This window comes from Camarhynchus parvulus, chromosome 3, assembly GCF_901933205.1.
Source record: "Camarhynchus parvulus chromosome 3, STF_HiC, whole genome shotgun sequence".
NCBI classification, from domain to species: Eukaryota; Metazoa; Chordata; class Aves; order Passeriformes; family Thraupidae; genus Camarhynchus; species Camarhynchus parvulus.
Window position 1 is genome coordinate 43,719,452 of NC_044573.1, and position 27,214 is coordinate 43,746,665.

General features: G+C 36.9%; 1 protein-coding gene across 1 annotated transcript in view; it reads right to left on the reverse strand.

Annotated features, from left to right (window-relative positions):
- Window positions 1-1,452: 1,452 nt before the first annotated feature.
- LYST (lysosomal trafficking regulator) overlaps window positions 1,453-27,214 on the reverse strand; it is a 77,524-nt gene continuing 51,762 nt past the window's right edge. Inside the window, exons 29-53 of the mRNA XM_030944839.1 lie at window positions 26,509-26,700; window positions 25,860-26,038; window positions 24,667-24,873; window positions 23,221-23,397; window positions 22,673-22,749; window positions 21,567-21,755; window positions 20,686-20,831; window positions 20,501-20,597; window positions 19,774-19,835; window positions 19,370-19,425; window positions 18,218-18,370; window positions 17,637-17,881; window positions 16,878-16,944; window positions 15,826-15,982; window positions 15,291-15,431; window positions 14,670-14,887; window positions 13,095-13,325; window positions 12,208-12,397; window positions 11,206-11,342; window positions 10,365-10,463; window positions 6,778-6,917; window positions 6,387-6,484; window positions 5,192-5,348; window positions 4,910-4,981; window positions 1,453-3,553 (exon numbers count right to left, since the gene is read on the reverse strand). Coding sequence (XP_030800699.1) covers window positions 3,415-3,553; window positions 4,910-4,981; window positions 5,192-5,348; window positions 6,387-6,484; window positions 6,778-6,917; window positions 10,365-10,463; window positions 11,206-11,342; window positions 12,208-12,397; window positions 13,095-13,325; window positions 14,670-14,887; window positions 15,291-15,431; window positions 15,826-15,982; window positions 16,878-16,944; window positions 17,637-17,881; window positions 18,218-18,370; window positions 19,370-19,425; window positions 19,774-19,835; window positions 20,501-20,597; window positions 20,686-20,831; window positions 21,567-21,755; window positions 22,673-22,749; window positions 23,221-23,397; window positions 24,667-24,873; window positions 25,860-26,038; window positions 26,509-26,700 — 3,626 coding nt within the window. The 3' untranslated portion in view covers window positions 1,453-3,414. The remainder of the gene's footprint in view (window positions 3,554-4,909; window positions 4,982-5,191; window positions 5,349-6,386; window positions 6,485-6,777; window positions 6,918-10,364; window positions 10,464-11,205; window positions 11,343-12,207; window positions 12,398-13,094; window positions 13,326-14,669; window positions 14,888-15,290; window positions 15,432-15,825; window positions 15,983-16,877; window positions 16,945-17,636; window positions 17,882-18,217; window positions 18,371-19,369; window positions 19,426-19,773; window positions 19,836-20,500; window positions 20,598-20,685; window positions 20,832-21,566; window positions 21,756-22,672; window positions 22,750-23,220; window positions 23,398-24,666; window positions 24,874-25,859; window positions 26,039-26,508; window positions 26,701-27,214) is intronic.

The following is a 27,214-nucleotide window of genomic DNA, read 5'->3' on the forward strand; positions in this document are numbered from 1 at the left end:
AAACTCTTAACCTTCTACCACAATCAGGAGTCTCCCCTACAGGTTCTGAAAACAATACCCATACAGACAACACAAATTTCTATTCCTTAAATGTACATGAACTTGGCCCTAATGAGTCTAATATGGGCTTCAGTCAATTGCATTAGACAATAAGGATTTTAATTTTTTTTTCCCTGGGAATGCTAGTTTAAAGCTGGAAACAGTAAGCAAGATTCTGCTCTACTCAACTACATTCTGCTGTGTAGTCCAGAACAGTTTAGAGGCCTAATCAGAGCAGCCACATTTCAATCCTTTTTCAAAATTATGAAATACACAACAGAGCCTTTTTCAGAAACTCCAGTGCAAAATCAGTGCCTTTCTGACCCCACTCCAGAGTAGTAATGGCAAATAAATCGCCAAACAGCAGTCATTTGTCAGTAGTTTGTAACTTAATACAGCAGCAAAATAAGAAAGGTGTCTGTATGTACAGAAGCTTAAATATTCCAGTGGATATTTTTCAAGCCAAGCAGAGCTTTTAGTAATTGTTAGATTGTTTTTTGATTGAGTAGCAGCATACAGAAGTGTGACTTCCATTTTCATATGCAAGGAAAAAACCCAATACAGTTTTAAGCAAAAGAAGGCATGAAGAAATTAAAAGGTAAACTAAAAATTTATTAGTAGCAAGCCAGGTGATATTTTCCCCACCACTCCACTGTTATTTTTTACTATTATATTTTTGCCTAATTCAATTCAGGCTTTTTTTTTTCTTCTGTTCATTGTCATGGGTTTGTCTAAGCAGTGGATCTCTAAATGCAAGATCAGGGTTCCCTTTCAGTAATGGATTGGAGACTCCCTCTCCCACCATAAATGAATATCCAGCTATTGCCTCCCCTTCCCTTTCTCACCATGTCTCTCCACTGTCAGAGGAGAAAGGTTGGGATTTACCACAGAATCCTGCAATCAGGTAGACAGGCCTTGCCCCATGAATATCTCCCAAACCCTGGCTTCCATCAGAAAGAGCCTCACATCCTTTCAGATGCCTCCTCAAGATCCCAGTCTTCCAATCTCCACCCGTCTTTCTGAAAATCCCAAGAGAATCTGCTTTTCTGCCTTTGCTGCTCAGACAGGTTTTCAGTGAGAAGGCAGATGGAAGGAAGGGGAATGTCTCTGCTTTGAGAGCCATCATTTCATCCAAATTCTAGTCATGCATCCTATGGGAAGGAAGGACACATGCACACATGTCAAAGTGATATACATAGAGTTTCCCACTTCCCATCTTACGCTCACCACCTTCAGTTTGACAGACACAGGATGTAGTCCATAAATGGAACTTTCCCACTTGATGATTTTTAAAATATGAAAGACAAGGGAATCAGCAGAAACTGATCTGGAGCAAGGCGTGAAAGATTCCCTAAAAGAAGAAAGTTGCAACTAAGCCAAAAACATGTTTCCAATTATCTTAAAATGGTTTGATATAAAGATCTGTTTATTACCCAACAATGTGACAGTGTATATACAAATACAGTGTGGAATGTGACATTTACAGGAAATTTAAGTACATCATGCACAGACACTATTGCAATGTTATTTTAATAGTTCCAGAATATTAAGCTGAATAAATATTCCTTGCTTCAAAAATCATTTTTACTTTTACATAAAAATATATAATATTGCACTCTTTACAAGGCCAGCAGTTTTGCATATTGGTTTGTAACAAGTGAAATTCTACTTTATAAAAAAATAAGCCTTTGTGAGCAACACCCCAAAACAGGGAGCACAAAAGTACCCCAAAACCACAATGTTTGTCTTTTTTCTCTTAAACAAAGCACATCACATCAACATGAGCCAGGAAGCTTTGTCAGTACCTGGACCTTACATTAACATTTAGACAGAGAAAAATAGGACTAAAGCCATCCCATACAATGCTGCTACAATAATATGCAGTTTAAAACTCAATCCATACAGTATGCAGCCACTTGCTTAATTGAACCAACGATGAGCCTTTGTGTCATGAACGATGAGAATATTTTTCTTAAGGTTTTCTAGTTTGAAAAGTTCTTAAACTGGGAAGTCTCAAGAGTTTCTGAAGACTATTTGGAATTTTCAAAAGAAATGCAAAGATTGCTTGTGTGTGTGTGTCACCTTCGTCATGACCTGACAACTTCATGTGAAGTGTTCTGAAAGCAGATGAGCCTTAAACATGAGAAGACACAGCCGTTTGAATGGCAACAGCAGAACATGTCAGTCATAAAAAAGCAAAGCAATTTAAAAGGAAAATGTAACTACATCAGACTTGCGTAGCATTCTTGCTTTACCATTCGCATGACTAGTAGGCATTCAGTCATTGTGCCAGGTTTAGAGGTCTTCAAATCCATCAACTGAAATACTAATTTGTCATGTGGCCTAGGATGTCAAATTTGTTAAGCTGTCCACAATAGAGGCTTATTTTTTCCCCCTCACAAAATAGCACCCAGGAATACACAACAAATTTGCACAGTGTATCTGTGTGAACCTTTCCGAATAATCTGATGCTTATGAACATTGATTATTCAAGCAGTCAGATTCAAACATTTTACAGTGTATTGAACCTCAATGACACTATAACAGGAGCACATCTGTTCCTTTAACACCTCTTTTTAGAGCTCTGGAAGATAAGCTGTGTGTGTACATAATAGATGTTCTGCCACAGAACTGCGATAGCCAACTAGCACAAAGTTACGGAGTTCACACTGCATTGTGATCTAACCACTGTTTCATGATGCCATGAGGTGTCTACCCATCACTAAGACAAATATTTTATTGTTGTCTGTTGCAAAGACTATTACAGTAACAGAAAAGATGGCATAAAATTACAAATATAAAGATAGCAGAAATTCTATTTTTAGCATTACAATACCATAAGATGGTGCAAAAAGCACCTACTAAGTTCTTTGCTTCTCAAAAAAAGCAATTTTAAGTGGTCGTTGATTTTTAAGTTTTGCATTGCTTATCCCAGAGCTAACCATACCACACTCAACTAATCAGATATACATATGCTGACATTTGAATAGATATTTACAGAACTTGATGCTGCTGATATTTTACATACTAAGAGGGGGAATAAGCATAACCAATTTTTTTAAATACTTCTGTCCAAGAAGTGATTTAAAAAAACAACTGTTGGTGTTTTATATTGCAGCATTGAGCATTTCTCAGTCACTTTGCTGGCATTGGATAATATGACCAGAGCTTCCTGCTGACCTGGATATGCTTCAAGTTTGTGCATGCACGTATACAATCTTTACAACCACCTTAGGCTGCTCTTTTTAAATAAACCCACCTATTCAGTCATTCTAGAGACATTCAAAGTACTTCAAAGTCCAGTTAAAGAAGAGCTCCTGTAGCCTATCTGGATTAAAGTGCATCAGAGACACGAGTTAGCAGCAGGCCCTGCCATCACCCAGCCGCGTAGCTGCTGAGGAAGGAGTAGAACATGGGCAGCTTCAGGCGCTGCTGGTCCTTGCGGCACCAGGCGATGACATTCCCATCACTGTTAGCCGTGAACAAGTGATGGCCGTCGCAGGAAAATGTAAGGCTGCAAAACAAGGAGAGAGTCTATCTTTATACCAAATGGGGCTATTTATAATGCTAGAAGGCATGAAAAGCCCATGAGAGTTCAGCCAACAGAGATGAGCTGTCAGGGGAGGCCCAGTGCCTACGCTAACACGGTGATATGTTTGCATATATCTGCTTATCCACCTGTACCCAAACAGGCTGAACTGCAGCTTTGGCCAGCACTTCAACATCCCCTGCAGTTTAATACTCATTTCTTTGCAGTGTCACAGCAAAGGGCAGGATTAGTAGCAAAACCCTACCCTCTTCCCTTCTGTTTCTGAAAGGAAAGGTTTTCTGCAACAGAGCTCAGTGCCCTCTGAACTTGCACTGCTGACAAAGGCAGAAACTAAATCCATCACATTTCATCATGGCACAGCACAGGACTTTTGTTCAGATGGGCATTTTTTGAGCTGTAACAGGGCTAGTAAAGCCTTTCAGTCATGCCATGAGTAATGTTAGAGAGAATGAAGGTCAGCATCCATTTACTGCCACATTTAAGCAGGAAACTCTAAATTATTCAATAGCTACTAAATCGTTATCTACAAGCTTTGTGAAATATGCTGCTTAAAGGAGGTAACAAAGACAATAACTGCTACCAGACAATCTTCTTTATTAAAAAAAAATGGTAGTTTGGATTTTAAATGGTATTTTAACAACAGTCAAAACAAAAATTTTCAGAGTCATTTGTTACTATGCTAACATTAAGATAAAATTTTGGCATAACTCTAAGACCTTTTGCAGACTGCTGTACCACTGGGGATATCAAAGAGTCAATCCTTTGACCACTTTCTGAAAACACTTTGGCATGAGAACTCTGCTCATCTAAATCAAGGGGACTCGGAGAAAACTAACTACACAAGCACTCCAAAATGGCAGCTTCCAGGCTACTCTGAGTTTGCCTCTTTCTCCACCATTTCCCTCCACCATCAGAAAAAATGGAAAAGGCAGTATTTTCATTTAATTTTGAGGAAGAAAAATTGTATATTTAAGTCTGGCATAGTTAAGATTATCTCATTTTAACTCAGATTCTGAGGAAAAATATTAAATTTAAAAATAAGAGGAGTAGTTATTGTTCAGTTTTCAAGGGAATCCTGCTAATTCCCATCTGCCAGCAGCAGAACGTAGTTATTACTGACATTACCAATACAGCACACTTGTGCTCACTTTGCTTTCATGAATAATTAGTAGGTTTGCATTGCTCTTTTTAGGCTGGGTGTTTACCTCCTATTTTCATGTTCAATACTCAAGACTATTTTGTTGTGGTTTTGTTTGTTGGTTTGGGGCTTTTTTCCCTAAAGATAAAAATGCATTCATTGTACACTTAAGATCCTTTTACCTTACAATAGGTTTGGCTGACTTCGAAAATGTTATTTCGCGTACCGGCTTCAAATCCCACGTACTCCACAGTCTGAAAGAAAGAGCCATTTTTCTTCACACTTGCTTTTACAAATACTTCAGTGATAAACAATCTATTTAGCAACTGCTAAGACTGGGAGCTGAGTAACAGCTTGTCCACCTTCTTTAAAGCCAAATACCAGCATGATGTTTGGCTACATGCTTTTAAACTGTGAGCCTAAGTGATAGAGCATTTTAATAAATAAACATTTCAAATGCTTACCTTACAACTCCATTTTCAAGGCCCCCTGCAATCACATTGACAGACACACCTTCAGGCTGGTTAGAGAAAGCAACAGAGCAAATACTTTCCCTGCAGTGCACGTGTCCAACAAGATCACCATTAACTGTCCAAAGTCTCAAATCACTGCCTCCTCCAACTGTAACAGGACATAGCACGGGAGTATTAAGAAAATAAATCTAGATCACAGTTAAGTCAATAATATTTAAATATTCCATGGTAAAGAATTCAACTTCTTGAGAGTTCATAAGTTTTAAATGACTGAGTAATGTCTGCGATTACTTCTCCCTCTCTCTCTCTGAGACAGGACGCACACAAACCACCAAGCCACTGCAGTGATTTAGAAGCCATCACATCCTATTTATGGAACTGCAGTGATTTAGAAGCCATCACATCCTATTTATGGAACATCTTACTTACAAAGCACTACGTGAATTTACTTTTAATGACCACTAACAGGGAAGGCACTAAGATGGAATTCATACTAGCTATCTAAGTAGTTAGTTCTCATACCTTAACTTGCATTTTAGGCAAAATACTTAAATAGCAAGCACAGTTCTCTTACCTGGTTATCTGGCATTATTTGATTACATCAACAAACTAACAACCCAATTACTGCTTTTGTCTTGAAAGGAATTGTCTTGAAAGGAAATATAATGTCCCTTATACTAATTAACAAATAAAATGCTTTGCAGAAAAAAAATATTTTGTGAGCTATAGAAATGGACTTGAAAGTCTCCAAGTAAGTAAAAAAATCTAAATATTAGTTTTTTGAAACTGCCACAATAACGTCCCCTTGTCCTTTAATACCCCTTGCCTGTGCTCTGTAATACATGGTTCTCCCCTGAAAAATTGTACTTTTGACAAAAAATCTCTATCAAAATGGAAGCAGCCAACATCACAAAATGGGAGTCTCCCAGGCACCTTTGAAATTTCAAGTCTTTTTATAAAGAGACCAAGCTGTTGGCCTTCATATCTCTACATTACATTCAAACACCTGCCTAATCACTTCTGGAGAAATCTGTATGTTACCATGTAAAAAAAAGCAACATGTTGCTCCTGTCTGACTGAATGCATCCTCAGATGATTAATACACACTCAGTAACTAATTTAATTACAACTCTCATGTTTTATTTCATCTGCAAGTCAAAACAGCTTTCTTGACTGACAAACATACCTGAATCACAAACTGTTGCAATATCGCCAGTGGTTTCACTTGCTGAAACTGCAGTCACAGGACTCTTGTGTCCAGCCAGACTCTGGACATAGCACAGCCTGAAGAAAACAAAGGGAACAAGCCTAAACTTCAGACTCAAATGCAAAAAAAGTCCTTTGAGGAAAATCTTAAAAATAGTTATATTCATTTCAATCAACATTTTGCACAATTATGGTATTTTTCATATTCACAAAAAAGTTTTAGCACCTTTTATGAGAAAAAACAGTTTGACTTCCCAATAAGATATACACAGAACAAATTCAACTAACTTCAAAGGGGCAAAGCTACCCAACAGTGGGAAAACCTGTATTTATAAGAAAGCTATGGGAAAAAGTTACATATATACTTGTACCTGTTCAAATCCCATATTATGCAGGTTCCATCTTTGCTGACACTGATCATTATACTGTATGGTTTGCACACAAATAAGCTTGTTATTTCTGCTGTGTGTCCATACAGATGGACTTGTGACTCCATTTCTATCTCTGAAGGCTGAAAAACAGCAAGATAAGAAACTCTCATGAAAAAGAAAATTAATGTCTCTTTTTCTAAAAAAGATAAGTCTAGTTAAAGTCTTAGATTTCGAAGAATGGTTCTCATTGCTTCTAATTTTAGCATCTATGTTCATGCTTTATTATGTTTAACACTTTATAAAGTGATAAAACATAGCTATCATTGATGTTCTTTTTGCTTCCAGTGCTTTAGCCTCAGCAAATTTATTGATGTGATCCCATGAACCAGAATGAAAAACTACTGTAGCTCTGTCTCAATTACACACCTTGAAGTCAGCTGATTTGTTTTCTGCAAGACTGCTCTTTCCATACAACACTGAAATGACAGTTCTCAGTATTTTAGTATCTAGTGAAGACACTTGGAAACATGAAAGGAAAACCCAGCTTGGAAGTTGTCACTCTCCATACAGCAAGTTACTAGGAATTTCTCAAGTTGGTGCCAAGTTCTTCAATGATAAAGTTGGAAAAACATGCAGGAAGTCAAGTTTAAATACAGAAGTTGCTAGGTAAAAATTAAAGCAGCAAAATTTAACACCAAACAACAATTTTTATTCAAGTTATATAATTTGAAATGACTCAGACTTCCTGAAAACTGGCAAAGTTGAAGGATCTTAATCAGAATGCTAATGCTTTATTTAAGACAACTTGCTGTACAGAGATTAGAATAATCTTGGTAAAGGAAAAGAACAATTTTCTGCTGGTTTCCTCACCCATGCCAGAGCATATCACCTGCATTTTTGTATGAGGGTACAGGATGCCTACCTATAGCAGGTCTACAAAAAAAAATCTTGAAAGTTCAAACAGACAAGTACACACATACTTAAATCATAGGTTGTAGAAAATGTACATTTTTGCACTAAAAGAGACAATCTAATCTATGTAGTACTGCAAAAGGCAATGCACATTCTGACAACAGAAAGACCTGCTAGTTTGCTCTTGCTACTGAGCATCTTATCCATATAAAAGACATTTATGAAAGCACCCAGGTATCATTCTCAGTGACACCTCACACATAAAAATCCTTCTTTAATCCTTTCTCAGTTAAGAGAAAAGAAAATTATACCAAACTTTTCTATAACAGCAACAAACAAGACTTGTGTTTTTATGAAGGACTGATTTTGATAACCTTTTTACTGTGGTTCTCTCACTTCCTTTAAAGTGTTTCCTCTTAATCTGCATTTCAACACTTGAACCAAAAGCAGCACCCACCTTTTGCAGCTTCTCCCTACCACACTAAAAGCAATGGTTTATTGATTTTTATAGTAATAATACTGCAACAAGACAAACTGGAATTCTAATACCAAGTGTATTAAGTTATATTAAGTTCTAATAAGTAATGAAATAGGTACTTCTCATGCCTGAAATGTTTTCCACTTCTTACTTCCTCCCCGCTTTTAGGTGACAAGCCCTAAAATGGTATCGAGATATGGGAAAACATGCATTTACATACCTATCTTTAAACAGCAACTCTTTCTGCCTACAGGACTCGAGAGGGGACTTCAAATTCTTCCCAGTTTTACCCAAACAGGTCCTCCAAATGCACCCTCTATTTGCAAGACACCTCTAACAGTCAGCAAGTGAAGGCTGAAACAATGTGTACAACCAGACACCTGTGGCTGAGGGGCTCATGCAGGTGTGACTTTTTGTCAGCACAGATCACAGAGTCAAAGCAGTACTTCATGGGGTTTTCAACATTGTAAGGCAAGGAAAAACAGAGCACCTGGAGCACAACATGGAGCCATTTTTGAATTCTGACAGCACACCTTTGAGTTCCCATACCCAATTAACAACACTATCTACTTCATGCCCATGCATTGCATTTATACAAATGTGAAACAGGGCAAAATATTCATGTTTCAAGTACTGCATTATAACAAATTGTTCATCTTATCACTGATCAGCTTACAAGATGGATACAGAGCAGATGTCAGGAAGCACATTTGCATTCCCTGCAGCCCTGACTTGGGTAACTGGCTCAAAGACAGGAGCTACAAAATTGACACAATATCCCTCTGGCCTGGGGCACATAAAACTGTCAGTGCTCTGAAATTCAGCAAAGACGGTCTCAAAGAACATCATCTGTGCAGATGAACAAAACCACTTTTTTCTAGGAAACAGAAGGAACTCAAGAACTATAACCCCACTAACTAAAGTTGCTTTTCAGCTTTGCAGAAGGCAAGTATATTTAATTTCTAGTTAAAAAAATAACTAGAATCCAAGTCTCAGTACAGGTTATTTACAAGTTCACTATTCTGGGAAGTAGTTAAGGTGCCTGACTTATGGTCTAACCAAGTAAAGCTTGCAGGCTCGAAGCTCTGCTTCATTTCCTATACTCAGAGTGCTGCTGAGCTTTGGACATATGAGTGGCAGATCACCATAAACTGGAAGAAAGCCAAGGGGGAAAAAATTCTAAAAATCACTCTGTTTATGTTCTTCCTAGTCTAAGCATCACCTGTTTGCCACTACTGAAAACAGAAAACTGGGTAGGCATAGCAGACCATACCAAGGTTCTCTCTAGCTCATGCTAATGTAGGGATTCAAGAGCATCAAGGAGTACAACACCAAATATGTTTGCCAGTACCTGTACCAAGCTACATCTAGAAAATCCATTTCGTTCAGTTGTTGCTATGGGTAAATACTGTAGACACACCTAAAATGAGCTGTTAGGAAAGTTGTCTATTCTTTGTTAAAACTATGAAGAATAGAAGTTACTGCTAAAGAAAGAATGGAAGACTCAGATGGAAGCTTCACAACTCAGTCAGAATTAGATTTTTAATTTTGAGTTTTATTTATGCTTTCTATTTTTTCTATCTATGCTATGTTTATCAGCAAACAGTATCAAGGGACTTTCTACTACTCTCAGTATTTTCTACTAATAAATTAAGTAATGCAAGCTACTTTCTGCCTTCCCTACTCACAACTTTGCCCCTTGGAGAATATGACAAAGTAAAGAGGCTTGGTGGTTAGTATATATACACTGTCTGAGAATTCATCCTGGCTCTCTGTAGTTTGAGTGCCTTCTGCACTTGAATTATTGTTTACTTTGGGGAATTGCATTCCACAGTTTCAGTTAAAGCATTGAAAGGCTCAGTCTCCTTCACAGAAGAAGTTAGTCCTTAATGCAGGGAGCTTCACAGTGCCAGAGAGCTTCAGTTGCAAGCCCTGTCCGGAACACAGTCAGAACTGTGCACTCAGGTGATGAGGGCTGACTAAAGCCTAGCTGTATGTAAACAGCAGCTTAAGAAATCAGGCAAACAAACATGCTGAGATGTCAGAGGAGCCTTCAAAATAAATACTAAAAACGCACGTAATTTTTTTAGTCATTGTCCAGAATATGGCTGTTTCTCATTTTTCCTGTTTAAAAAAAAAAGACTAATACTGAATACACAAAATATTTTATTTATGAATTCTTTCCAATGTAACTTACTGTATTGCTGGTGAATCTGTTCATATATGCTGTGATGACACCCGATTTACTACCTGTGAACAGCTGACAACTGTCTGGCACCCAAGCACAACTTGTTACCTTGAAAAGACAAAACAAATCCAGGAAAAAATTAGAACAGAAAAACTATTCTAACTGCTGTTCTCATTATGCCACAGCATTTGGTCAAACCAATTCCATATTAGTTATCCTATGAAAAGACATGTAAAACACCTAAACTAAGAAATCCAAGAGCTAAAATATAGCTACTCTAGGCTGTATTTGTTACTATGTCAGAAACAGAGTAAAGAGGGAGTTTTATGTAGCCTGGAATTCATAGCTAAAGGGCAGTGCAGACTAGTGCAGACTTCAAGATCATCCACCAAAATCTTTTTGCAAGATCTTACTAGTCACTGGATTGTGACAGAGATTATGTAGCTTTCCTTAAAAATCTTTTCTACAATCTTTTTCAAATGGGTCCTAAACTAGAGTGGAGTTGCTCCTCCAACATGAAGCACCTATACTTTTTTTCTGTATTGATTTTTCTTGGGACAAAACTTAAAACATTTTACATTCACAGCAATATCCTATAAGAAGGAAAAGCTAGGAAAATCAAATAAATTCAAAAGGAATCTTTATCTACTACAGGAAAACAACAAGGAACAAGATAAAACAGTGGAGCCATGAGGAACATATTCCAAAGCAAATCACAAAGATTAAAAGGAGTTGTGACTGGATGCTTATCTCCAAAAAAGGCTAAAGCAAGAGTACCCCACTGCCAAGTGAAGCCACCATTTAAACTACCAATATTAAACTGAAGAGCAAGAGACTGATTTCATTTTACCTGATGGAGCTGTGAGCTCTGTATAAAATTGACTGGAGGTTCACTTTGCTTGCTTTTCAGCCGTAAGATGTTATCAGCATATCCCCAGCTCAGGATGGCTGACCACTGAATGTCAGTGCTGTGCATGCTCCTCACGCCTGAAGGAAGGCACACAGAATTGTGTCACGTGCACAGCAAGACTCAACCACTTACACAGTCAACAACAAAAGCCTCAGGTTCATGTTTTATCACAAGTTAAAATATAACCTCCCCAAAGTTTCAAAAAAGGTATTGTCTGCAACATATTATAAACAGTTTTCAGAGACCAAATGAACATTCCATCTTCTCCAAAGACAATTTGCAACCTGGACAAAACTTTTTTGAAGAAGAGATGCATCTTTTGAGAACAGAGAAAAAGGCAGACAATACCACTTAGAGAAAGAAGTGCTTGTAACTTCAAGGAGAATGTAACTTATTTTTGTTGACTAAATGTGAAGTGATTTATTTTTAGAAAGCCTGCACTAGTATATGCCACCAAGAAAACAAAAGATTGTGAGAACTTGTTTGTACATTCTCAATAAGAATCCCTCCAAAAAGTTTAACTGAAAGCAGAAGATTCTTCACCTCTGCTTTTTTACTGTTAACTTTTCTCATTGTCTCCCTCTAAAATCCATTTCTTAAGTTTTCTTTTCTGTTGCCACATGCGTTTTTTCATCTCTTCTTCAGTTCTTGGACCCAATCTGCTGGCAAGTTCTAAAGTTAAATTCTCATGCTTCAGCCACTCAATGAAAAATATGAATTACAGAATGCCTCCACTGTAGTTTTGAAAATTATAAGGAACATCTACCCTCCAGTAAAGATACCACACATGTGGAAGCTGTTAACAGAATTATAAATTAATCTTTGGCAAAAGCAACTAAACCTGGGAAGTTTGCTGAAGAACAATAGTAGGATTAGATTTAATTTTTTTACAGTTCATTTCACATAGATTGTGCATATAGACAATAAAGCACAAATTCATACCTTGCTCCTTGCTATATATCATCAAAAGGCAGAACTTGCTGGACAAGCCACAGATAGCCTTAGTTGGTAAAGCTTGAAGAGAGCCAAACCTTTCTCCATGTGGTTGGCTAAAGCAGACAACAGGGTCTGGAGCACTTGGGGAACCAACATATTCTCCCCACTTCAAGCCCTTTATCCATGGTAATGGACTCTAAAACAAGCACAGACAAGGTTCAAATTATAGAACTTTCAGAAAAACAATTTCATTAGTAACGTAGAATGATTCATGTCAGTTTCCTGTAAGCAATCACATGGTAAGGACAGCCGAAGTCTTTACTCTAAAACCACTAGAGAGACAAGTTCAAAGCACTTTAGCACCATCAGTTAAACTGCTGACTTTGAGGTAGTTCTACTGCTTCTTTAAAGGCATAGGCTGCAAGCTTCTAGTTCAGGTAGTTTAGTGAAAAACACAGATCTCTAAATCCAAGGATGCAGTTTCTGACTGGACTTCAGGGAAAAAAAGTGCTTGAAGTGAAGAAAGTTTAATTGTCCTACGGGCAGTAAAAAAGCTGAGGATGGAATGGAAGAAAGCACAGCATGTGTTTGCTGGCTATAGGTCTGCACACAGATTCCACAATTCGTCATGGAAACTATAAAACTGGTTAACTGAAATGCTTTCCAACACCTATTTCCCAAAACCAAGACAAACTCAGATCTTAGTTTACAGAAAATATCACCAACGCATGAAAGTAACTTTCACTATCACTTCCTAATTTTATGTATTTTCTTTACAGTATAATATAGCAAGTAGTACTTTTAGGAAGAAAATTCTAAACCAAGGGTACAGCATGCAACAATTACAGCACATGGATATTAATTAAACCATTTTGCAATTGAAAATGACATACTGGGTAAATGATTTCTTTAGTGTGTTCTCTGGTTTCTCTGAAAGCAAACTGCACTAGTAATCCCATGGCAGCAGGAAGCTCTCCTTCCATGATAAGCCTGGATCCAGGTCTACTAACATGTGCTGTATGAAACAGCTGGCGAGGTGTTTGTCCATATGTTTTTATCATTGTTTCAAGGGCTCTTCTCTGAACAGGATCTTCAACAGCAGAAACATCCATCCCAAAATAGGTCTATAGGCAAAAAAGAAAGGAGAGGGGCAAGAATAAGCTCATCAGGTTTGTCTCTGGGAAAGATTTTGCAACACATACACACAAATTCAGAGGCAGACTATTCAGCTGTTTGCTTAAGGTGTGGACCAGAAGAGATCCCACAATGACTGTGCTGACTTAAGAGCCACTGAGAGCATAACCTTGTCACCTCCTCTTTATTGGAATAAACTACCACTTTAAGGATTATCATGTGAGCTGCTCCTGCATATGTCTCATGACTGATTTCTGTTGAAGGCTTTCTTTGAGACCTTTACCAATCTGTGCAAAACTGGAAGGGTTGCTGATGATAAGCAAAAGACTTAGAAAGAGCTGGAGAAGCTTATTTTCTTTACCCCTTTTTAATGAGCATATTAAGGCTCTCTTTTGGTGTAGGGAAGGAGAAAGAAACCTCATACTTCAAGAGAGTGAAAATTGTTTCCTATTTGTCTTTTTCAAGCCTTTCCAATTGTGCATCACACACTTTTTCTCAGTCACACCAAAGGCCTTGACTTTTCACTTTAAAAAATAATGAATATACAAACTTAATATTTGAAACTCACAGTACTAAATCAATACCGAAGCCCAAAAAGAGTAAAAGAAAGGGAAGTGTTTGGATGGCTACTTGAAAAAGGCATCATTGCCACACACTACCATTTTATTAGCTTTCCCAGTCACAGAACAAACACTAAAACCAGGAAACATTTGAATGCATTTACAACCAGGACTACCTGCCGAGCAAACCTTGTGATAGTAAGGATTGAAGCTAAAGAATGCAATTCAATATATCCATGTTGCAATTATCCAGTAAAACTCTGGAAGTCCTAACATTAAATGAAGACCTACTTGAAATGAAATTTACTGTAGAGAAAAGTGCTCATTAGAGGGACAGAACACAGGACATGCATGAAGGAAAACACCATGAGCTCAGGACACACAGAACTATTTCAATCCTATCAAAAGCTGCAGCAGCACCTGCCTAAATTAAAAGCTTTTGAATTAGGCAGAAGCAGATACACACAGTTACAACAATCAGAGTACTGCAAGCCACTGCAAACAATTATCCACAAGGTCTAAGCCCCAGATCTGATCATGCCCCACACCTAGCTCAAGGCAAGAAAGAGAAACAAAAATTCACTGAGTCTCACAATACCCACTGGGATCTTACAGTTCAACACTGAAATGGTTAAAGCCTTTTCTTATTCTTCAACACTCCATGAGCAAGGGATCTTGTTTCATGCTTGATGTTTTCCAAGCAAGTCAGACCAAACTCTGCCCCATTAAGTTACTAAGCACAATGAACAAACATGCTGCTTAACAAATACTTACTGCAGGATGAAAGACATTAATAGCCTGAACAGAGGCCTTGCCTTTTTGCTTATAACCAAACACCAAGTCAATCCAGTGACAGATTGTCTGGGAAACATGATCAGACTCCAAAGCCTGACGATGAATCAAGATGAACAGACGAGGATCGTTCCGGGCCCAGGGTGGAAGATTGACATGGTTAACTCTGTCACCATTTTGACGCACTCCAAAATCAAAGCCTAGAAACAGGGGAGTGAATATTCCAACATTTTAATTGACAGTAACTTCAAAAAGATCTGTAGGGTTCTACAGACCTCAATGATTAAGCATGGTGATTAACAATCAACAAAGCAGCATCATTAACAAATCCCTCCAAAACATATTCAGCTGTACATACTCATTTGAATGGAAAAATGAGAAAACAGCAAACTCCTTTGCCCTGCTGACAAAATTAGGGAAAAACTCAGCTTAACTCCTACATAACAGCTTTTTTAGCATGCCCCACAAATTTGTGCCAGATTTCTCCCACACATCTCCTACTTAGCATATTCAGGCAAGGCATATAAATGTTCTCAGTTTCAACCCATTAGCTCAATCATACAACTCTTTTGGGTATATAGTTCTGTTGTCCTTTTAGTATACCTTCTCTGTTAACTAGAAAGTCGGGAAGGTAGAAAAATTCTGGTATAAGCTCCTTTACGTCAGTCATTGATTCATACGAAGAGAGGCGCCAGGTTGTATTGGTAGAGTGAAAAGTTCTGTCTGGGATGTCAAAACTTTGATCTGTAAAGAAATCCAAGCTCAATTGTTACATTGATGATGGACACTAACAGTTGCACATCTGCAACTTCATATTGTTAACTGCTCTCTAGTCAGCTGAGAACATTTAGAATTCTCTTATCTCAATTGCTATGTGTTACACATCGACTGCAAGTCAAATAGAGGTCAGCTTTTTATGCTACAGAAACTAAGGTATAAACATCAGATGACCAGATTTATGGTCTAGCTTGATAATTTCAATAATAGATCTACTGTTAAAGCATACCAGATTAAATTTTACCAGGCTCAGCTATCTGGAATTGGAAAACCTATGCTAAATAGGGTAACATATAGCATTCCTGAGTTATTAGAACAAGGCCCAGATGTAAAAGGCAAGTAAAAGCAAATGCAACCTTACCTTGATAAGCTAAAAACATTTTAGTGAAAGGTGGCAGCCTAACCAGGAAATGAAGTACAGTTCCACTGTTAGAATAATGAGATCCATAGTGATATGGTTGTACAGGGGGCATTGGATCATCCTCTCGTGCTCCTTTACGGTACTCTTCTTCTAAATACTATAAAAACAGGAGAGAATTAAGAAGAAAATCACAAACCTTCTCCTTAGATGCATTCCTACAACAAAAAGAAGTGCTTGCCTAAATTGTTTAAGAATAAACACTCAAACTTTTCAGAAACATACATTCAAAAGCGATCTGGAATCAAATACATTTAAGTGTCTAAAAACACACCATCACTTTTACAATCCAGTTAGGTATTGAAGTATTCAGCCAATTTAAATGACCTACTTTCCATTATTTATTACTTTTGCTTTTCCCCACTCCGCTGTCTTGTTTTCTAACACAGCAGTCCCCCAGAAAACACAGTATTTGCAAATAATATAGTAGACCATGGTGACACAGACAAGGTTGAAAGTCCAGATGCAGATGCTTTAATTCCCCAGTATGTTGCTATTTCCTACAGCCTTTACAACATTTTAAGGAGAAAAAAATTACAAAGCACCTACTATTTTCATAGTAGGGCATGTTAAAATAAAGTGCTTGAGTGAAAACAGCCTTTCTGTTATCAAACAGAACAAACAGCTTCAAATTCCAGCAAAGTAATGTCAACTAAACACCAGTAAATTATCTTCCTGATCTTTAGGGATCTTTAAATGTATACAAGTTCCCATATAAGGTGATACCCATTTAAACTCCTCAGCAGTATCACATGGATGGGCTAAACTTGGGATGGGATTTCATGCTTCAGGAAAAAACACAAGTTCCAAGCCATGTTATAAACCAATTCCTAGGAAATGTTTCCTGGAAAATACACTGGAAGTAAGAGTTCTGTAGCCATGAAATACTGTATTTGTGGTTTATTCTTCCCCCAGAAATATATGTTATAAAAACTAAAGCCATGGTGTCATTTCTACATGGGACAAAGGCAAGAAGAGAAAGTCATCCAAGTTACCTTGTAAGTATCTACATAACGATCCTCTTTTTCTTTAGACTGCACAGCTATTGGTTTGACCAGGTTCCTGCAACAAAAGCAGTACTGATATGTTGTAACTTTTATTACAATATTGATTCACATCATTAAGAATAATACCTTTAATATAATGAAAAGGCCAAGGAAAACAACACTTTTCAAGAAAGTTCAGAAAATAAAAAAACAACTTTTAGTTAGTGCTAAAGGCAAATTCAGATCCACAGCACAGTAACAGGCAAGAAAATGCCAAGCACATCGGTCAAATCAGAAGCATCCTATAAAGGCAAAGACTTAGTGCACACAAATGTTAAATTAGCATAAAAGAAATTTATTAGAGTGGGACAATTCACTCAAATCCATTCAGATGAAGATTGTGATTTTGTGACTGGCCAAGTAATTTACAATATTATTTCCTTTTCCATTTAATTTTTGCTAATTGGCCTGGAAGTCTGTAATCATAGGAATTTAAACATACAGCTTCTATTTAATTCTGTGAATTATACATAGCCTATTAAGACAGTGTAAGTTCAATACACTGCATTTGAATCTACACACCTGTTTTATTTTAATGTCCCAGTCAAACCAGCCACTTACTGTAAAAACCCAAGTTATTAGAGATGAGGCTTGTCCCTAAATAGTTCCATTTGTGTGTGTGTAGTTTAGTACAACAAAGTTAAAAAGCTATATAAGGATCATCAGTTCAAGTATTTGAAAAAAAAAGTTTCAAGCATTTCATATTACCTATATATCGAGGGATCATTTAGGTCCAGCGTTTCATTGGTGTAGTCAGAAAGTATAAAAGGAAATACTGGATATTGCATGAGATCATTGAAGGAACGACCTGCATGTTTGTTTAAATGAGTCAGATATTCAAAGTTAGTAATCTGTCCTGTGCACCACAGGTGGGTCAAAGCAGTAATGTTTCCATATTCCAAAAGGTTAGGCAAATTGTTAGTCAAGATGTTGTGGTACACATCATCACGGACCTAGAAGAAAACACCATAGATTTAATCATACAATTTAGAAGTTTAAAACTACCAAGAGTAAGTTTCTCTCATTTTGTATATTTCCAGATACTGCTGCAATCGAATAATGCCTAGTATCACTAAGATTCTTTAATGTCTTAATATATCAGAGATGTGTCTTACAACATGCCTATGATCATCCAGAAGCCTAGCTGAGCCAAGTTCTTTCAAAGGTATTAAGCAGAATTTAATTAGTCCATGCAACAGGTATCCTTAAAAACCTAATGCATGAATATAAATGTTATAAAGACACAGCAAAATGCTTTGGTGTATTACTCTGCATTGGTGCCACAGTACCTTTGTATTATCGAAAGCCAGGAGTAAAGTTCTGCCATTTGTTAAAAATATTTCCACAGCATTGTCTCTTAACTGCCACCAGCGCTTATGAACTTCCTTGATTTCCTCATATGTCCAAGAAAATGATGCTGGTTCAGTTTCTCCATGAAAACTCTGTAGAATTTGCAATTTAGAAAGTAATTTTAAATAGTGGATTTTCCAAACAATGCAGCCAGCTTATAACAATACAGCATATCATAAGGCAAACTTTAATTTTAGTGCAATGCTTTAATAAGTTGTTGTGATTTTCTTTAGCTGCTTTCCCTATCATCTACTCTCCTCAACAAAGTAGGTAGAACAGGACACATACTCCTCAGCTGCTCTAGTTCCCTACCCAGAACTAGCAAGCACTGTCGCATTTTCAATGGCTCTTAAGCTAAAAATATTGGACGGCCAATCAGAGCAAGCAAAGCTTTGTTGTGAATCCCAGCTCTGACAGTCCTGTGAAGGACAAAGCAGCTGGTAGCATCTTAAACCACAGGAACTATTTGTTCAGTAGATGCAAGGAAGAGCTCCGTAAAAGCAGTTTAAAGCTTTCAGTCATATCTTAATTACTTTTACATGTTTGTTGGGTGTATAAACAATTTACACATTAGTCTTTGTATATCAGAAGGATTAGCTCAGCTCCCATTTCCTTTATGAAACAATCCTCTTGTACAGGAAAAGGGAGGAGCTAGAACATCATATATAAAGTTCAAGAATGAGATGCTGTGGAGCACAGCACAATTCCTACACCTGTGACTTTCTGCACTCCACAGTGTCCCAGCTTCCACTAAGGCAAGTTCTCAGGCACAGATCAAAGCAAACTCTGTGAACTTTGCTGATGAACAAAGATCAAAGCAATGCACTGCAAGGTGCAGAAGTCTCACACATCACCTGTTCCTCATTCCCTCCCAGCCCCAGGTCTATATCTTTCCTGTTTTTTTCTATCACCACCAATTCCATAGCCAGGATCAACAGAAGCAACACAAACCAAACGAACCAGTTTGGCAAGCTTTGTCCAGAGATCTCTAACTCTAGTAGTACTACTGCCACTGAAATTGCTGAAGAAAAAAGCTACTCATGGCCATAATTTGGAAAATTTAAAGCTGGACAATATGTTCTAACACTTACCGAATTTTCAATTGTGTCTGAAGCATTGTCTTCAACAAAATACATGCCACATTTTCCTACAGCAAAAAACAGTTATGAAAAGGTACATGATAACAGTAGTCATGAGTTAAGAATGCTAAGAATAGTACCTGGGGCAAGACAGTACTTGACAGAAATACAATTTATGATTCCACATCTTTTAGCAAGTGGTCTGCAGATCTTAAAACTTACTGGCAGTTCAAACAGCACTCATAAAAACAGCAGAGAAGGCAAAATTGATCTATAAAGTATGTAATACACAAAGTCAGGCAACATATCAATTACCTATATAAGTTAGCCCGGTTTATATATACAGCAGACTCTTACTGTATTTATATAATAAATGCACTGAAAATGTATTTATAAAGAATGAAAATTCTACTTACCTAGCAACAGTTCCCCAGCAGTCTCTCTAGAAGGTGCTACACTTACACATCTTCGATTAACTCTGAAATATTTCAAAGTGGAAATGCTCATGGATTATGGAAATGCTTATCCTTATGGATTTACGTACTTTTAGCAGACCTAAAACCAACCTAAACCAAACAGACTCCAAGGTTCAAGGTTTCTCCAAGCTGTAGCTGAAGAAAAACTGTCCAACAACATGACTAATGGGTCATATCCCAAAGAGAGAAAGAAATAGGATCTCAACTTTCTAGACTTGCTTATGAGTGTATTTCTACTTATTTCTTTGCATGTTCTCTGCAGTTATTTTACGCTGTATTAGTGCCTGTAACAGGTGGCAAATTGATATAACTGCAGAGCTGAGTAATGCAGAGATAAAAGCAGAGAGGATGGAAAGACAATTTGCTTTTGAACTCTGATGGAAAGACCTACCAGATCTTAGATATCTAGGATAGACAGTGCTACTAAGCAAAAATAAGAGATCTCATCAGGTTATCCCACAGGTCCTATTCAAAGCACACCAGATGGTATTTGGTAGCTGTAGTCTTTCGCTTTTGAGTAAAGCAAAATGCCTAGTATTTTTGACACTGGTCTCATTTCCCACTTGATTTTTTTAAAAAAATGTTTTTAAGACAAAAAAAAAGTTTTTAAGACAGCTCTTTCATTTGACTGGGAAAAGACAGGAAACACGTGTTATCCAAAATGTACCTTATATGTTCACTTGCAGCTTTGTCCTTTACAGTAGAGGAGTGAGAAGAATGTGTTTTGTCTTCAAATAAGTAAGACAATGGAGTTTTTATAACACCTATAAAGACATCACAAATAATAAGGTAGTAACAGTCATTACAATTCAGATATTAGGTTACATTAAGCATTGAAGATTTTTTAATTACCTTCCTGTTTTTGCCTGTCTGGGAGAAGGTATTTGTTTGGAATTGTTAGGTAGCACCTCTGCAGGCGGCGCCTCTCTCTGTTTGGGCCCTCTGTTGGATCCAGTTGCCAAGAAGTTGGGTAATAGACTGGGTCATACCAGAGTGCTCTGACAAAAAAAAAAAAAAAAATTTAGGAGTCTGGCAGCAGAGGCAGTATATGTGGTTATAAATTCTGCTGTTCTTGAACAAGTAGAAAGACAGAAGTTGTACAGGAGTACACTGGGGGATTATTTCTGAAAAAGTATTAAAAGACTGAATTCTCTAGTTTATTTTCATGAGCCATTTCACTGAATGACTTTTCACAAGCTGCTACTGTAAGACTGTTCTTGAAATTACTCACTCTAATGAAAACAGCAATACAATGCATCCAATACTGTTTTGAAAACTCTGCTGCTGCAAACATGAGATAATACTAGTTCTGCAGTGGTGAAGATACCCTAGTTTGGTTTCTTATCAACATTAACATCCTTTGTTCGACACTATTTAGTGAACAGAGTATCTAGATGCTAATGTGAGTAACATTGCACCAAAAATATGTTTTTACTCCATCTATGTTGTGCAAGATATGAAAATTTTAGGACACTCTTCATTGTATTAGGCACAGCAAAATGTATATGATGAAAAAAACTGTCTAAAAGGGATAAAAATACTACTTGGCTACTGACCCTAAAAGATAGGTTAAAAAAGAAAGTCAAGTCTTTCACAAGTCTAACTATCAGATGGTTAGCAAAAGTAATTCTAATTTTAGTATAATCTCCATTTCATATGCCTCTGATTAGAATGAGAAGCACATGTCAGGCATCAAGTCTCTCTCACTTTTTCCCTGAGATGAGAAAACTCACCGATCATGCGTAAGCTGCTGAACAAGTTCCTGCCAATGTCTGCTGGCACTCAGCTCTGCCTTATACATCCCCCTGATGTGCTGGATTACTTTCTTCCTTTCCATTCCTTGTGACAGTGACACAGCTTGTGTGATGTCTCCAGCTATTTTAGAAATGTCTTTAGACTTTGTATCTAGACGCTGAAAGAGACTGAGGAGAAGAGTTGTGTTTTAAAATGCCAAATAAACACACTGAAATGTGTAAATGGTAAGACCAAAATGCCTCATAAAATACAATCAGTTTGGCAGTAGATATGTAGAGTTCTTGTTACAGCAGATGCAGAACAACTTAGCCTACATAATGAGATTCATGAATACCTTCTGCTTCTTGCCATCAAAAAACCTATTACTTTTGGCCAAAGACAAGACAAGCCAGTCAGAAGATCAATGGCTATGTATTAACACGCTGGACTAATTAATGTATACTTGTTACAATAAAAATCTGGAGTAAAGACACTGATTACCCACTGATTAAATCTCCTAAATCATTCACCATAAAGTCTTAACACTTGTCTGCATGAACTTGACTAAGCTGACCTTTACAGCTACTTGCCTACTTTAAAGCACATTGTGCATCTCAAATCTGATTCCATGGCAAAGCCTGAAATTTAAATAAATGGAAAACTCAATCTACCACAATGTACTGAAATTTACAATTATGTCAAGGAGCAGTAGTCTACATAGCTCACAAAAATATTCAAATCGTATACTGAATATAGTATTTCATTTGTTGAAAATAAGGGTTAGTTGCAGGGACATTTAATTGCACAGACCACAGCAACAGGAGAGGTGATTGGACAGATGCAATAGTCATAAAATTAAGGGTGAAATGGCAAATGTGCAAGAAACTAATTCAGTATTGAGGTTCACACAATGCCATTTATTATACAACCTACCAAAATGCATATGCCTTTAATATAATAGCATACTTAAAAGCCTGAAAGCTAGTGATGCTGTTAATTTGAAATAAGTCTCATCCATAATCACATAGGCAACTTTGCAATGGGAAGGGAAGCGTTGAACAGGGAACATTTCTTAAAGCTCTTGCAGCCCCTCTAAGGTACTTACTTCTGCCGATTATTAGCCATTGTTTTCTCCCAAGCAGCTTTGTTTACACCTTCCTCCATTTCATATTTCTTCTGATCCTGAATGGAAGTTTAACACATTATTTTCTTTCCTCAGATGGACAAAATAAGGAAGGGGAGGCTAAAGGGTATGCCAGTTTAAAAAGGAAGAGTGACAAAACTGTTCAACTGATATCTTCATGGCATTTAAAGCCAGCAAGGCTTCATTTCAGTTATTGCCATTTTATTATATTTATATATAACTTTTCTCTTCACAAGAAATAAAAAATTATTTTCTTGAAAATAAGAGATACTAGTAGCTTATTATGAACTCTCGTTTTCCTCTGGATTAAATATGTTTAACCAAGAAGCTTGTGAGATTGCTGTGAAGAGTTGAGAGTATGTGACAGAAATATCGAGAACCCAAATAGAATTCCAAAAGCATAAGCCATCCACCAAAGAACACCACAATCTGCAGTTAAACTCTGATCCTATATAAGACAACTGTCTCAAATACACCCAGTTTTTAAAGCAAAGTTTTTATTCACAAACCTCTTTCAAAGCTTTTATTAAATCTGGTTTTGGTCGTGGGCTCAGGGGAATGCATTTATAGCCACAACTTTTCAGTGTATTCATTAAGTCTCCTGCTGCTCTTTGTTGTTCTTTGGTCATTCCATCTCTGTGATTGTGCATTAATTCATACAAATAGAGCACTAATTTAGGCCCATGCTAGAAGATGAAAAGAAGGAAAGAGGAAATTGTATTGTCATGCTCATTTCCACAACACTGAGCAATATTTTCCCCTCCACTTTTATTCCCTTTTCTAGTTAGACTGTGCAGATTTCTTCTAATTATTCACGAATTTAAAGAAAAAGACAGCTTTAATGGTTAAAGATAAACTTTTACAAAACTAGAAGAACATGCTGAATTTTATCCTCACATGGTAAAATTTGCCCCAGCATCTTGTGACTTTTCAAATGGCTTGCAAGAAAACTGTTTCTTTCCCCAGTACTCAGCTCCTGCAGCCTTATACTTCAGGAAATACATACCAGAGACTTCTAATTTTGCATGCCAAGAACAGTACACCTCATTTGATTAATCAAATTAGAGATGACAGATAAGGAAGTTAAGCAGACATAAGTCATAAATGCACTCAACATGACGCTCCCCACAGAAGTCACTGCTAGTGCATCAGCTCTTTTCTACCTGATAAAACTTATTTAAATAATGTATACGTGATCAGAAATATGTGAGTGCCATAAACTAATCCAATAAATACTTTCTCTCCTTAGTATACAGTGACTCAAACTGTGGCATATCTTTTATTTCATTCTTGCAGTTCCTGAAGATCTCCAACTACAACATTCCTTCCTGATTTCTCCTTGTGACTCAAAAAAATGACTGCTTTCAAGCTTGCACTAACATAGCACCATTAGAAGCTTTCCTCTGACAAACTCAGAAAAGCAGGCAGAGCCTATTCAGCTTTTTAACTTAAGAACATGGAATACATAATCCCACTTGAAGATCTAATAAAGGCCAAGTAAGAAAAGAGAGAGAACTGCTTTGGTTGAGGATTGACTGCTTCTTAAAATCTAATTGAAATCAATTCTTACAAGCTTCAGGAAGTCTGCAGTTAAGAGTTTGAAAGCAAGGACAATTCCTTCCTTAATTTGCTTTTTTTAGGGCACGTTAATTCCTAACTTCCTCAGTAAAATCCTTCATGTTAAACCTACTATCACCTTTTGTCTCTGCACAGCACAGGGGATATGTTTGATGCAGAACAGCACCAATATACCCAGACTTAATTTTATCTGTCCTCAGGATAGTACAGCAATTGCAGAGGTACACACAGGTGTTTTGTATGACAATTGTCAGTCACTAAACATTGCACAAGTAGCAGTGAGCAACTTGCCACATACAGTTCTAAATAATTGTAAAATCTAGACAAAAAATTGAATATAGGTTTTAGAAACTCCCCTCAAAAACTCTTGAGCTTACTTGCAAAGTTGGGCTGAGACAGTCACGCAAAATCTCTTGCTGGTTTACTTCGTGTGCCATCTCCAAAGCCTGCTTCCTCTCCTGCAGAGGACTTACAGGAGACAAGCTATGCACAAGAAGCCTCCCAAGCTGCGTACGGAATGTGTCCTTACATAACAAGAGGATTCTGTTCCACTGCTGTTTTGGAGTGGTCATTCTGCTGGTGCCCTAAGTAATGGAGACAACTTTTTAATATTACAGGATTAGGACGTTCTTCTATCAAGATTTTCAGATTATTATGATCAAAATGCAAGACTAAGTTTTATGTACCAAAATAAGTGTTCTGGTTTACTATAGTGATTATTATTATCGGTTAAAAGGCATTCTACTATAACAATCCAGAAAGTGAAAATTGTGACGTAGAGAATTTTAAAACGAGAGGGTTTCTTTATTGCTTATTTTAATCAACAGCCCTTTTACATTAATCACCAGTTTTCTGAATGGATTACCTCAAAAGATTAGGAAACAAGCATTAGAAGGAGGTGTGTGTGTTCACAAGAAAAAACTTGCCATCTTTGAAAAGTAGTACAAATATGGCACAATGGAAAGATAACACACATATCAAATGTAATTTTTCTGAGCTAGAAAGAAAATTAGGTAGAACTGCTTTTACCAAGATGACCTAAGGAAGAGTAATAACACACTTTGTATTATCCAAGCAAAAACTGATTGCCTTGGAAATGCTAAGAAGCTAACATCCATCTGTTAGAAGACTTTCACCGCTTTATTAAGAATTGTAAAAAGAGAAAGCTCTTCTTCCCAACTCTAAAATCTACTATAAACAAATTGCTGAAAAAAATCTCCATCACCTGTGGATGCACAGAAGATCTAGTTTTACAGGCTTCTGCAAACCTAAATGTTGAAGTTTAAGCAAATTTTCACAGTACAAGAAAGTATATTTAAGTTCTGTGTTCTTTTTCAAGAATAATTTTGCCAAATGTAAAGGTAAAAATCAGAACAGATCCATTTTTTATTTTATAACTGCAAAGTAACTGGGAAGCCACAGTTTTTAACGCCACAGTTTTTAACGCCACAGTTAGATGGACAGAGGCAGTAAGAAAAGCATTTATGAACAGAATACACTATGCATGTAAGTTCCTAATAAAGAAAGCTTATGCAATATGCTTTAATGTGGACAGTATCTAATTACTTACAGTGGATACTTTGATTCCTTCCACCAACATTTTGACCATTTCTTTAAGAAAAGGATTTATTCTGCTAGTCAGTTCTTGCTGGCTTTCCTCTTCAGGAACTTCCAGCTGGGATGCCAAAAGTCTGCTTTGACTTGTATTTTCTGTTATACCCAGTACATCAAGGCACTCTTCAGTAGAGGCTTAAAATTTAAGAGGTACATATTGATCAGTACCATCTCAAGCAAAACAATCCTGCAAACCTTTAGTTGGCATTATATCAAATACTGCCTTTACTGATACATTTATCATACTTTCACTCTCTTGCTTTGGCAGAATTTGCACTAGCTCTCAAAGTCATCAAGTCTTGCTCACCAATGTAGCCATTTCATAGAAAAATTGCATTTTAAGAGAGCAGATGCTCCCTTTGGCAGTTAAATCTTCATGTAATAATTCATGCAGTTAACACATGAATGGACTAATGTAGAAATAAAACAGCTTGTTCAGTTCATTCAGATAAAAACATTACCCAGATTGCCAGTTACATAATACTGAGAGACAAATCATAGAGAACAACATGTCAATAGAACAACTTTCCTCTCTAACACTTCAGCATTCCAAAAGCAAGAATTAATTTTTCATCAAAACAGAAACAAACAAAAAGAAATCCTACCTAAATAAATGAGCCTGTTAACAGCCAAAACAGTCAGCCTCTGTAACCTTTGTGCAAACTCAGACTCAGTGGCTTGGACAGGATTTTCTTGGCTCATTCTCCGCTGCATCATCATGTTGAATTCCTCACTTGCTAGTGAGCGCATTTTCACCAGCAGAGCATCAGACTGAGCAAGTGAAAACTTCCTGGAACCTTAAAAGACAGAAGCATGAATAGAATTCTACTAAAATGCACAAAAACTCCATCACTCAGCAACTACTTTAACCCAAAGATTTCACATCATTTAATGAAACAAACATTTGAAATGTATCAGTATCAAAGGGAACATAAGTGTCATTGTGTGTTTGTCTTTCTTATTTTTAATTTTTAAGGCTTTTTGAGAATAAATATATACATTTCAAATAATAAGTAATACCATGAAATGAGTTAATCTCAAGATAAGCTTTATTGTAGGGTTTTCATATTTTTTTGCTAAACATTCAAACCCACTACTTTTATTCCTGTTTTTATTGTATAAATAGGATAAAAGATTAAAAATTAGTGATAGAACAAAATCTTGCATATTGCACAGTGGGTTCATCAGCACAAATGATGAGCCAGACATATCAGCAAACACATTCTGTACCATACCTATTGGCACTAATAGAAGCACAGTATCTAACTTACAAGAACATTCCTCAGAATTTTCTTGAAATGAACTGGGAGG